The 13873-nt window shown below is 39.1% G+C and overlaps 1 protein-coding gene across 1 annotated transcript; it reads left to right on the top strand.

Annotated features, from left to right (window-relative positions):
• The first annotated feature begins 5435 nt into the window (after positions 1-5435).
• On the top strand, positions 5436-7775 carry eve1 (even-skipped-like1). The gene is made up of 3 exons (XM_017684299.1): positions 5436-5507; positions 5944-6188; positions 6950-7775. The coding sequence occupies exons 1-3, from the start codon at positions 5504-5506 to the stop codon at positions 7427-7429; spliced, it is 729 nt and encodes a 242-aa protein (XP_017539788.1). The 5' UTR covers positions 5436-5503; the 3' UTR covers positions 7430-7775.
• The last annotated feature ends 6098 nt before the right edge of the window (positions 7776-13873 follow it).

Here is a 13873-nt window from a genome sequence, read left to right as displayed (position 1 = left end):
GATGAATAAAGGGCATATGATATTTTATTCAACGAGACATCAAAATTCAAATTTAGTTTAATTCTTTATACTAACAGTCTTTCAAGGTCATTAACAGATTATAAACAGAATACGCTTATATCTCACCGTGCATAACACTGCTCAAGCTCAGTCACTGTGTCAGAAATGATACATGCCTCATTATATCTCACCCATTGTATATCTTGTTGATTATCTATTTATTTGTTCGTTGATTTATTAAAAGTTGGAAATGATATTCAGACTAATGACGCAGGTAGTGCTATACATAATTTGCTTAACTGGAATGGCTTTAATTTACTTTAATTTGATTAATTGAAATGAATCAAACTGGAACCTTATGATACAACTTAACATTTTATGATAAATGATAAATTCTGTTTTAAGCGCCCGCCTACGCAAAATAGAAAAAAAAGTTACATTCATTTTCGATGAACTAATGAGATTAAAGTGATTCAATGTCATAATAAAGCTAAAAGTTCCAGCAAAATGAAATGCTACAACAGATACATTTACTTGAAAATAATAAATACATTGAGATAATTAATGACGTTTAAAGTTACATATAAAGCACTGGGATAAAAATATTGATCTTTCACAATACACTGACAAATGGTGCATGATTTTGTTGGGTTAAATGGTTGCACAAGTAAAACATACATATGAACACAATATTCATAATATATAATACATAAATAATGTATAAACACAATTTCCTTCTTTAATTTGACTTGTCTCGGCGATTATTGTGTTATATGTGTAGTATATTAATGAAATACATTTTATTAATTTGCATCCACTTTACACATTTTAATCATGCCAATTCAAAGCGCCCTCTTTTTATTGCTGAGTTAAAGAAATGCTGTTCTGTATAAACTGTGCTGAATGCAATGTCATTACTAACCTGGTTACCTGGAAAAAAGCAGTGCAACTGCCGTAAGTGGTTGCTAAAATTGATTTAGTTTACAGTCTTCCAAGAGCTACTAGGATATAGCTTACAAAATATAAATATATTGCGCAGAAAGGCGGGGAGGGACGCTCACTGGACAGGTGAGGTACTCACAAAGTCCTTCTTGCTACAAAAACATTTCTACCAGTCTAAGCCATGTGCATTTTCAAAAGATGAAGGATGCTTCGTTGTTTTAGAGGATCTGAATAGTTACATCTTGACGGGTTGGGGTGATTATGAATGTATAACATAGGGACCTAAAGAAGTAAAGGTTGTTTTCAGTCGTTTGTTTACTCAAACGTTTTGGTCGCGTGTACGCGAGTCATTATTTCGGATGTGATGCTTTCATTTGAGGATGACTTTATTCTCTGCTTTGCGTGTCACAAATAAGGCACGTCAAGACGAAAAAGACAGGCCAGCGCACTGAACACAACACATCTGGTTAAACTTCACCGACAGAGCCATGGACGTTTGCCAACTGTTATTAAATTAACAAACTTCAGTTTCAGTGAAGGGAGACGGAGGGGCACAGGCTAAAAAATGCGCTTCTGCTGTTATTGCCCACCACCACCACCCCCACACATACAGACAGCAGGGAGCGCGAAAAGGGAGATGATGCTGACGGAGACGAGATGATGTATAGAGAAGCTGTCTGTTTTATGGAAACCGAGACACGCAGCGAACAGAAATGCCCGCCCGAGATAAAGACAACCCAGGCTCCATCCTAAATATTTTTCCTCTTCATATAATTGAAAATCTGGTTCTGAGCTCAAAATGAATCACAGTGGAATGTCAGCTGAGCGATCTAACATGGTGAATGTGATCTTGCTGTCCGTAGATAAGAAGCTAAATGGAGAAGTGAAAAGCCCTTTGGTTTATTCTTTTTAACATAAGAAGTGCCCATTTGAAATGGCACAAACATTCTATGGCACCGCTATACAGTATTACACGATATAGTATACAGTATTATTTACATACAAGTGCAGAAGGACGGTAGAGTGTAAATATGAATAGTGAAATAATAGACTGTGTTAATATTCAAATATTTGTTTTGTTGTTTTTAGCGTGCACAGTGAAAAAATGACACTTTGTCATGATTACAATGTGTCAAGTGGTTGCCCATGAATAAAACATATTGCATAAACACAATCGTTGCCTAAACAAGTAAACTTACCTTGAACACGTGACTGAGAGAGAGAGAGCTACTTTGTTCATGTAACATATCTTTTTGTGTACAACCACTTGGCACAATAAAATCGTGAACTACCTTTTTCAGGAGCCTATCGGTTTATTACAAGGTCGTAATGTAAAGACCCAGACCCAATTAATTAATTATCCCGCTACATTTGTAGCATTAAGACCACAATTAATCATTTTAGATCCGGGCACGTTCACAATTGCGAAGCTCTCTCTCTCTCTCTCTCTCTCTCTCTCTCTCTCTCACACACTCTCTCTCTCTCTCTTGCCTCTCTTTCTGTTACGTGTCAAGGTGCTCTAGCTATACGTCATATTAACGTCTCTGCCATCACGCCACACCCACAGAAGAGCCTGATCTGAGACAAGCTTCTGCTACCAGCTTCCACCTGTGCCTTACCTATTGAATACATTTTTTACAGTATAGCAGTTGATATTATTTCACCAATGAACATGTATGCATGTATTAAATATGTTATGTATTCTATCACCCTGCACCGTGTTGGTTCAAGCCAGCCTTATGACCCGTACAGCGCTAAACCCACGGTATAAACCAACACATATCGGCCTCCGCGCACCTGGATTGTTTGATCAAACGAACCCAGGTGTGTGTAAGCCTATTGTTCGCCTTTATAATGCGCCTTTCTGCCACCAAGGCGTGAGAATTGCTCCAGTCTTCACGGAGCCACAAAATGACTGCAGACTAACGTGGAAATGCAAATATCAGGCTGGCGTAAATTCTGTCATTATGGAACTAAAGCGGTTTAGTTAGATTTTACAGTTCAATCTTTTGCTCATTTAGGATGTGGATCTGTGGTAAACAATGTAGTGAGCATCAGCAGACAGTGAAATAAACAAGCATTTCCTGAAGTTTCCGTAACTACACTCTTTAAAACAAGTGCCACAGAGTTCTTTGAGCGATGCCTCAGAAGAATATTTCGTGTGTTTGAAAAACAGATTTGTGAGTGTAAAGAAACGTTTAAATCTACGATGGTAAACGTTCTTCACAAATTTCAGGGTTCTTTCTAGAATTTTAAAATTATTTGGTGACTCTTACAGTTTAAAAAATGGTTCTCTAATCTTTAGAGAACCAATGTGGTTTCTTTATGGCATCGCATATATGAACAATTTCTGGCTGCTTTATTTTTAAGCGTGTATCTTGTGTCCCAGAACAACTAAACCCACCTTACAGAACCGTTGTCCTATAGCCTATGTAGAGGTTCCTACAACTTCAAAAAGGCTCTTCGTGGTCGCACATATTAACAACACTTGTCCTTAAAATAATAAAAGTTGTTGAAGGAACCAAAAGCCGTTCTCTTATGGAATTTTCAAATAGTTGGTTGGTTTAAAATGAGGGCAATTTATGTTTTTTGTGTTTAGTTTCATTTGTTTTCGTGTTTAGTTTAATTTCTATCACTGAATGGTTCCGACTCAAGAGTGAACGATTAAGATTCATTTCTCCATGCTGTCTGCTAAAGTCAGCTCAATGATTCAAACGATGGTCGGTTTGTTTGTCGTATTTGCCTCAATCCATAGCATAAAAAAGTAACTGCCAATCTTGTAGGGATTAGTGAGTTGTATTCCGTAATGAGGGCCATTTCAGAGCTCACACATCAGTCAATTGTCACCCCATTAGATGTGCCCAGTGCAAGTAAGGGGGCGTAACAATTTGCGCAAGCCAACCAGTACAAAAAATAATGGTGGGTTTATTGAATATCAGACAATTGTACTTTTCCTAGTAGCCCATTTTAGTAGAACGGTGAGTCAGTAATGCCCACAATTTATCTAAAATAATCTTTGATAATAATAATTTAATTTACACGTGCAATTTGTTTACGACGTGCAAACAGAATTACATTGTATAGCCAAATCAAGTTGCGTTTGGTGTATATTTTGGTGTTCAGGTAGCTTCTGTGTTTGATGTTCATTTCACAGTTATGAATTTATGCTGCATTTTAATATAACAATATTCTTTCACGCTGATATCATTAATGAAAAGGTCTTAATATAGCAAACCTTAAAAAGCAAACGATATGTTCGCCTCTTGGAACTAGGCAATTATGGAGCACAGAAAAGCAATTACATTGACTACACCCACCAGTAGGTACACAATAAAATGATCAGTGCTGATTTAACACCTAAAAAATTTGTCAAGCTAACCTTTGATGAACTCTGTAAGACCGAATACAAGACAATATACAGTATACTTTCATCTGAGCATGTTGCTGTGTATCTGTATTAGCCTGTTTGACTTTTATTCCACCTCGGTGCTGCCTGGACAAAGAACTGTGATGTTAATCAGCCTAACATTTCTAATTATGAATTCAATTCAGTTTAATGTATTTAGCGCATTTTACAACGTTGTTTTAAAACTCTTCATAAATCCAAACCCCCACACTAGACCTTAAATGGATCTATGCTGGGCCCTTCCATGAGGAATCACCCATCCTTCTCTGCGCCGCATGGGATAGTGGAAACCTGAATAGGCCTGAGGGGACACATAACCTACCCACGCGCTCTCTTCTCTTTTCTCCCCCTCTTCCACTATCTTTCTTATAAATATCCTTTCTCTCAGTCTACCCACGCTGAACAGCTGAACACTGACACACAAGGCAACTTGCGACTGTCCTGTAAGCGCAATAAACTGAAAAAGTGCTTTGAATTGACTTGATCGAAATGCAAACTTACAGGTCAACAATTGTGTTGACGTAACATATTAATGTGGAACCATCTGACCTGTTTCAATCATACTAAATTCAAAGCACCAACTTTATTCTGCACGCGCTATCTAGGGACATTACGGTTCCAATGATCGACTTCCAAAAATACAAACATCAAACGGCGCGAAGCTCTCTCTCTCTGTCTCTCTCTCTGTCTGTCTCTCTCTCTCTCTCTCTCTCTCTCTCTCTCTCTCTCTCTCTCTCTCTCTCTGACAGTAAGCAAAGGGAGGTCGATCTTAATTCTCCATAACAAAAAAGTACAAAGGCGGGTCGGAGACCAAAGGCACTTTAACACCTCCCTGTGTCCGCGCGCCCAGGCGGCGCCGCGGCGGATAGCGCGCGCCTCTCATTAGTGGAAGACGGGACGAGTGGAGAGGGAGCGCATACAGGGAGGGGGGGGGGGGGGGGGTGTGTGAAAAGAGGCTACAAAAACAACTCATCGTTTCCCCCATAAACGAACTTGGCTCAGGTCTACAAAGGTGTCTTCAGCGGCGGGGACAGCAGCGAGCACTGATTACTTATTTAGGAACTTTTGAACTCTCCACTTTGGACATATCTGCACTGATATCATCTCGTGTACTGCTCAGAGGTCAAAGTTCAGTTGAGGAATCAGCCGAGGAAGATGCGTAAGTAAACTATGTGGCCGTTTCACTGCGCTTTATTTGTGATGCTGCAAGACTGAGAAACACTTTGTAACGCTGCTAGCTCAGGTGAATAAGTTTTACTGTTGTGTTGCAACAATTCAGGTCGTTTCACTGGTATCAGGGTGCATTCATTGGCGCTCTGTTAAAACTACAGCTGCGCCCAAAACCGCCTACTCCCATTCTAAGGAGTGTAGGGCACTACCATGGGACATATAGCATGTGCTAGTATGCATGTGTTGCAAAGGAAGCCGTTAATGCCAGATACATGCTGGCAACATTTATTTTCAATGTGCTTTCTGGCCTTGAAAGTATCAGAAATGCTCCCAAGGCCTCGTGGGACTTAAACCTAATGTAGCTATACTGTGAAATAAAAGTATAAGACCTTCATAACAGAGTTCGTGCTTTGTCTGCTTGACAGTGGCGGACGGCAGGGAGGCTCCAGTCTCCTCCGTTGCTCATGCCGACAGTGATAATGGGGAGGAGGATTCCTGCCCGCGTATGGCCCTACTGGCCGGAGTGGAGCAGAGCCGGAGGCACAGGACAGCGTTCACCCGCGAACAGTTGTCCCGTCTGGAGCAGGAGTACGGCAAGGAGAGCTACGTGTCCCGGGCAAGACGGTGTGAACTAGCGGCAGCACTCAACCTCCCCGAGACTACCATAAAGGTCCCTATACGACTTACTAGTTGAAGTCAAAATATTGATCCTGTTAAAAAACAAGGCTCCCTGAGTTGGCCCACTTCAGTCCCTGAATAATTACTGTTACCAACAAATAAGCCATAACTTAGCAACAACAAAACAAGTCAGCAGTTTAGGGGCTTAAATAATTAAAAAATAAAATAAAAAAGTGGACAATTAGTTTTGTAGTTGGATTATTTTGAACTTAAACTAAGATTTATCAGATATTATGCTGAAAGTTTGTACCAAGTACCTCAGTAACAAGTGTTCTGTACTAAATTTAAAATTCTCAGTTTAAGAATGAATCTAGTCAAGAAGATGCAGGTACCAATGACTAAACAGTACACTCTCAGAGACCGTTACTTGGGGCAGTACCCCTCTTGTCACTTTGGTGGTACCCTCAAGGGTACATATCAGTACCTTAATTATGGAACATAATTGTATCATGATCCAATGACATTATATACGTTGTATGGGCTCTACACACTCTGTCCTGTCTCCAGGCTTTTTATTCTACTCTTCTATTTAAAACATTAGGTTATAAAAGGTACAAATACATACTTTTTACCTGAAAAAACATAATTGAGTTACACAATTGGACTTTAAAAGCACTGTTGTACCTTTAAGGGCACATTTGTTTGTACCTTGATGAGTGGAAAATGTACCTGAACAGAACTTTTATTTCAAAGAATGTACTTGCACTGCTCTATTTGTCTAACTTGGACCCTCCTTCCTCCATATAATTGCAGGTGTGGTTCCAGAACAGACGGATGAAGGATAAACGACAGCGCCACAGTCTGAGCTGGCCTCACCCACTGGACCCCAACCTGTGTGCCTTCATGGTGAGCCAGGCAGCTACAGGGCTGCCATACCCCCTACTGCCTCATATTCCCCTAAATCTGTACTCTCATCTCAGTATGGGAGGCATGCCACCACTCTCCAGTCTGTCCAGTCCATATAGCGTTGCTTCTGTGAGACCACTGGACACTCTGCGCCTTTCACATTCTCCTTACCCTAGGCTTGGTGGGCTTCCCTCTCCAGTACTTTACCCCCCAGTGCACACAATGCAACATCCTCCAACCTGTCCCTGCCCCTATTGCCTCCACTGGGGACCAGACCAGCTGCTCAAGGCCAGAGGGGGACCCAGTCTTGGGCTCAGTTTGACCAGCAGCCCAAAACCTGCAGCTGCACTGATAGAATGCAGAGAAGAAGTTCCTTTGCCTCAGTGAAGGAAGGACTCCATTTAATATTAGACATTAAATTTTTGGACATCATTGGTCACCAACCCTCCTCCTGTTTTAGAGTTTAATGGGAACCATAATTTACCAAATGATGTTAATCAAGATCTTCAAAAAGCACAAGATGTGATCAGTTAGCGCAAGGAGTAAACTCTGCAGCATGGCAGATCTTCAGAGGGTTGGTAGCCACTCGTCTATCATCTAATACAGATTCACACTGCAATGGCACAACCAAAGCTAGAGAAAGGGTACTGCCACATTATTTTTATTTTATGCTATTTCTAGTTTCATGTATGTGGAAATGTTTTAAAGATAAATATTTTTATGGCCTTCCTAAAACAGGTGATGTTTTGTTATTTGCTTGTCATTTACAAAGAATGCTGCTCCTGAACACTAAGATTAACAAGTGTATATATACTTGCTTCTTAAAAAGCTCTATGACAAACAAGTCTATTAAAATATTTATGAAAGCATTTTGATTAAGTTTTTTGCATTGTGAACTGATGTTGATGTTGTATAAAACATCTATTCTATGTGGATATGTCTTATCACATTTGATCCTGATATTGAACATGATAGAAAAATGAAAAACAGACATTCTGGCAGACATTCATAAGCAATATCTTTGTCAACTAAAACATATAAATCTCTACAGTGATGTCAAATCTTCTGCACCTGTTAAGCTGTCTTTTATTCCAGCCTGTCAACCCAGACAGTGGCTAAACTAAGAGACACTTATCAAAATTACAGATACTACACCACACTAATCCTGTCATTATAGCCCACGCTAGACATAACCCACTGCAGTATGGGTCCGACGTGCCTTAAAACAGAGTCCAGCCAGACAAAACAACAGGAGGTGGACAGGGCTGTCTGAGACCACTAATCACCAAAGACAGGTTCAGTGCTTTATCTAATGATGAGCCAAAATCATACACTGAGGGCACTGCTTACTGAAAAGTCTACCTCGATTCAAACTGTTCTGCTCTCAGCCCCAAAAAAGAACAGCAGAAACAATGGCACAGCCATGCCAGGGCTAACTTCAAGTTTATGTTCAAGTAGCAGTGCTGTTAAAAAAAACAGGACAGATGCAGTGATTCAGCCTGTATTTAAGCACTAATACAAAACTACTGACGCGTCACAGCAAGGTTGTATGGATTAGGGCACCTGCCGTGATCCAGGTGTGTTAGCTTACTTGAGCCGCACCTGTTACAGGTGATTTAAAATGCAGAGGGCCTGCTTCATCTGTTGCTAAGCTAAAATTAACCCCTTTCATTTTAGCTTGGTGGTGTGCATTGTTAATTCTCACCTTGAGATCATGGCCCTTAAGGGGCACAAATCTCAGCTGCTTTTCAGGTCTTAGTGAGGTAAGCTGCCTGAACTAATTCAGGTTCATTGGGTTTCCTAAATTTACATCTTTCACATAAAAAATATTAACTTTTCATGTGAAATATGCCTTTTGTGGCCAGCTAAAACAAGACTGCCAGATGACTACCAGAAGGAAAATTGCCATTAAATTTGAACAAGAAACATGGATCAAGCATACAAAATTTTGCCATCTCTTGATAACTGCAAGTCAGTGATGGGCAAGTACTAGCATTGTTCTAGGACCACTATTCCCAAACTGGAGTATATGATCCTAGGAAGGATGTCAAATTTTCTGAGATTTTACCTTACTTAAAATTAACTGACCATTAAATTATAAAGGTATATCCCACAGATGAAGCGCACAAACATCTGTGCTACTTCTTAACTTAAACCTCCTAAGCAAGAGAGAGTGTCATTAAAAGAGCTACAAATTTTCCATTTCTTTTTTTATTAAAAAGTTACTGACAGATTTCTGGATAGCACTGCATGCAAAGTATCCTATATTGGCAACTCATGATAAAATGTTTATTCCTTTTGCAACAACATACCTTCAACAACATACCTTCTGAGTCAGTTCTCAGCACATAAACTACATATACTAAATATAGGTCCAGACAATCAAAAAAATGTAAAACTCTAAAACTCTCTTCTATACAGCATAACACGTCATTCTCAGTAGTCATTGATGAGTCATCATATGCAAATTAAATGTATTAAGAGAGTCTGGTTCAACAAGGCTAAATGTCTTACAAATGCATCATGGCAAGGTGTGTGTATGCATGCGTGGGGGTCATATAAGAACTAGAGGTGGTATGCAGTAGGAGGTTTAAACATTCTACACATTCAAACATTCTAAGTGTTGTAACACATTCAAGCTGAAATGCAACTGATCAGTCAGGAATAAACAATTTGCAAATACTTCACACACTTACAGATTAATACTGCTTCCTCTTTGACACTGATAACTACCTTTGCTTACCTGAAGCAATATGTAGACGAACATAGCCCTAATCAGCACATCCTGGTCCAAGAAAGACAATAACTCAACAGGTAATGTCTGCAATAAAACAGCAAATAGGTGGGAACTGATAGTAAAAGAGATGGTCTTCTCCATGCGAATAGTGAGAATTGTGGCTAATAGGGACTGACTGTAAAAAAGATCTTGTTTCTGGTGGCAGTGAGAAATCTCAAAGGACACATAGTAAAAGCTTTCTTTTGTCTAGCAAGGACCATGGTGTGATATTTACAACATCCTGCTGCTAAATCGGCCTTGGCCCTGGGGGAGTCAGGAGATGGATACGATGGCATGACAGGTAGTCCTTTGTGCCGCATGTCCTTCAAGACATCAGTTTTTACACTACATCTAACGCACCACAGTAGATCTGAGAAAAATAGCTTCATATTATTCCACCAGGAGTGGATCCAGGATTCAGAAGTCCTCATCCTTTTTTATTATATCAAATTTAAAATGTTCTCTAATTGCCAAATAGAACTGTCAAGAAAAAATGACAAAACAAATGCATATAAATTCTTCTTGGACCTGTTTGGAGCTGGTTTTCTGAAACTGGCTGAATGAGAGAAAAGAAAGTCTAAGGAAAGTGCATTATTGCACATGAACTTTCCTGTGTGGAAAGGAACCTATGGTATCGAAAGTGTGGCTGGAACCAATAAGTACTTTCAGTGCCACAGTAATAGTCTTTTGCAGCACTAAGTAACAGGTTTTCTTTGGTGTTATCATCAGAGACTGTGGTGGAGTATGCTATGACTTTTATACTGGTGTGTACTGATGTCATGTGGGTGCCTCAGCAGCGTCTGCTTCATCTGATAGTATGCTGTATTGGTATCCATCATAGTAAAATTATCTGCAGCTTCTTTGCGCACTCTTGGATTTGTGGTGAACCATGTAGACTCATCATCTGTGGCACAATTATCACAGTTAGGGAGCAGAGGATTCCTAGAGACTGCAGGGCTACTAGTCTCATATCGCCTCTCAAGCAGGTCATAGTCTGGACAACAGCTGCTCCACAGTCTTAACGCACAGGCAGAAAAGAGTGGAGGGGAAGATGTTACATGAGTGCTACAGACTGAGTATAAGCTCTGCTATGATAATAGCAGTACACAGATGTCTGGAATGCTATAATGCTAGTCACAAACTGTGCAGGAAGCATTTACAAGGGATCACATACTGCAAAGCTGCCATTACAGCAAATCAAATTACCCAAGAGAATTATGAATGCTCTTTATCACTTTCTGAACCAAATGTAAGCTGATAAAAAGAAAACAGACTCAGGAAAAATGGGAAGCATATCTAAAAGTATGGAACTAGACATGGGAAATAAATATATATAAATAATTGCATATAGAAATAAATGATTGTGCAAGAGGGCATGCCACTTCACTGACTCAAATTTTTCCTGAAAAAGCAAAAATGCTGATGAGGTGATTCCTGAGAGTGGTGTTCAGGTTACTGCGTCCCCAAACCAAAAGAGATGATAGCTAAAAAGACACAATTTTTTATTGTTGTTAACACCAAAAAAATAATGCAAACAGTATTTTTTAAAGATAATTAAGCAACATCCCTTTAATTTCATCACTGCTGTCCACAGAGTCCACACAGTGGTTGAATATTTTTTCTCTGAACATTTCCAAACTTCGTCCCTGAAGTTTTCAGTCAGACTTAAACCGGCTGATTGTGCTGGCTGTGTCGTTACCTGAATATCCTAAAACCACTCACATGGCATCTTGTATTGTGTTTGTTGAACATGCAGTCATATTTTATTGTTTTGTTCACTCTTTTCAGTGAACAGATGAAGAAAAGAGACAGAGCCCAACAAAGAAATCAAAAACAGCTGTAAACATCAGCACACAATGTGCACCGAACAATTCCTTTTGACTGCCAGTGTACATTAACATATATATATATATATATATATATATATATACACACATATGAAAATAAAAGAGATCACACTTACTTCCAAACGACAACCAAAAGTGATAAGAGCTCAAAAGCAAATAAATCCATAGTCATATAATTTTTTGAGGTCCTTCTAACATGGGTAATTCAAGGGTCACTTGAATGAATGGTGAAGCTGAATAGCATTGCTGATGTCATTGATCTCTGTGGTGGCTGCACTTCTAAATGGATAACAATCTATTATTCTGCAGTATTGTAAGCAAATTTTGAAAACCTAAACCCATTGTGCCTTTGCTAAAACAGGGCCACAATAATGGAATAACAATGTTAAAAACTTAAAAATCACTTCAGTAGTTAAACAAAGATCACAGTGAAGTTACAATCTGTAAGCTTTATGTATGTCCTTTTCTTTTAGTTGCTAAACAACTTCACTTCACAACAACATTTTCAACACCTTTAAGACATAAATAATTAAACATTATGTAAAAATGAAGGAGGCAGTTTTGTTTGCTTTTTTAATTTTTTGGTATATCCTCATACATCAGAGTCAGGCGAGAATGATAGAAAAATTCCTCATCACCAGTCATTTTCAACTCCTTAAATATGTAACTGTCTTATGTAAGCATGTGACAGACCACCGACTCACCTGAACTCCTCTCTGTCAATATATACGGAAATATGACAGGCTTTATGAGTTGCCTTTGTGCCACAGGAGCAGTGCCTGAGATTACCTGAAGCTCTGGGTGTGATTGAGGCTTCAGAGCAGCAGAAATAGCCAATCACCCTCATCTCTGCAGAAATAGCCAATCATCCTTATCTCTGCCAAGGCACAGACAGTGTTTGTGCCATGAGTCCCAGCTGTCTAAATGAGGCACTAACTGCAAAAGACAAATGGCAAAATAGAGAGAAATATGATAGAGGAGGTAAGAAAAGCATATTGGAACAAGTCGTCAAGTTCTAGTGTCTTTCTCCATAGTGACAGATTAAAGTCTGTCCACAAATTTGATCCACTGAAAATAAAAAAAGAGAAACTGACCTTTCAGGTAAGACATTGCCTAAGACCAGGCATTTTTTGTGTATCTTCCAGTTACTCTCATTATAAAACTGCAGTGAAGCAAACAATCCAAGCATTTCTCCGGAATGAAAATCATATAATGCTACAATATTAGATAAAGATGTTTTTTCAACAATTAACCCTGTAGTGCCTCTTCCTAAGAAAAATGAATGCGACATGCTTGAATTAACAGGCTTTTACCTCAGTAATAATAAAGGTGTTTGAGCAATTAGTACAGAAATAACAGTTACAAGAGGGTGATTAGGATTGCATCTAAGATTTGTGGTCATCCTCTGCCATTACTACCTTCGATTTGAAAGACTCACCACCATCAAAAGGCCTTATAATTGCTAACACCTAGCCAAAGAAAATTCTGTTCAGCCTTTGGCTTTAACATCAAACTAATTTGTCTTGAATTGATCCTACTATAATTAATATAAACCAGTGTTATTTTATTAAGTAGGCTTAAAATAAAAAAAAAATAGTTACACTAATTGATGATTCCTTTTGCCTCCTGAAAAAGACAGAACTGCATATCACTTAGCTGAATTTCACAACAGCTGCAAGACAAAGATCCTGGTAACACTCACTTGGAAACAGTGCTTGCCATTCACCCTTGGAGGCTGTAACTGTCCGCACTTCACACCATGCAATGCACCCTGCTGTGCAGGCTCTCTGCCAGGCTGCCTAGTGCAGGGTGTGGTACAGGCCACAGCTGCTGTTTGGTATCTGGCACTGGTTGTGTTAATGCCGCAGTCTTCTTCCCACTATTCACACAGTGGTGCCCCAATGACTCCAGCTGCATGGACAACATTTCACATTCTGACCTGTCAATTCAGTCTGCCAAGAGACTATGAATTCAATGACTGGCATTAACATTCAAATGTCTAAGAATATTATTTTCAATGTGCACAGAACAAATAAAAAAGAAACGTATCTTAAAAGCACATACATAATTTATTTTAAATGATCTTTGGTGTAAAAATGCATATAGTCAAATTTATAATGCTTTTTTTCCTTATTCCTAATTGAATTGACACATTACCTAAATTCTAATGTGGAATGCCTAAGAATAGCAAAAAAGTAAACAGTAATT

This window comes from Pygocentrus nattereri, chromosome 14 (assembly GCF_015220715.1).
Source record: "Pygocentrus nattereri isolate fPygNat1 chromosome 14, fPygNat1.pri, whole genome shotgun sequence".
In the NCBI taxonomy this organism is placed as follows: Eukaryota; Metazoa; Chordata; class Actinopteri; order Characiformes; family Serrasalmidae; genus Pygocentrus; species Pygocentrus nattereri.
The sequence above is the reverse complement of the archived record's forward strand: the minus strand, read 5'-3'. Positions and strand labels throughout refer to the sequence as shown.

Excerpts from the sequence above, each read along its gene's own strand:
- eve1 (XM_017684299.1), top strand. Across the intron at positions 6,189-6,949 it reads TCCCCGAGACTACCATAAAG|GTGTGGTTCCAGAACAGACG; the intron begins GTCCCTATACGA and ends ATATAATTGCAG.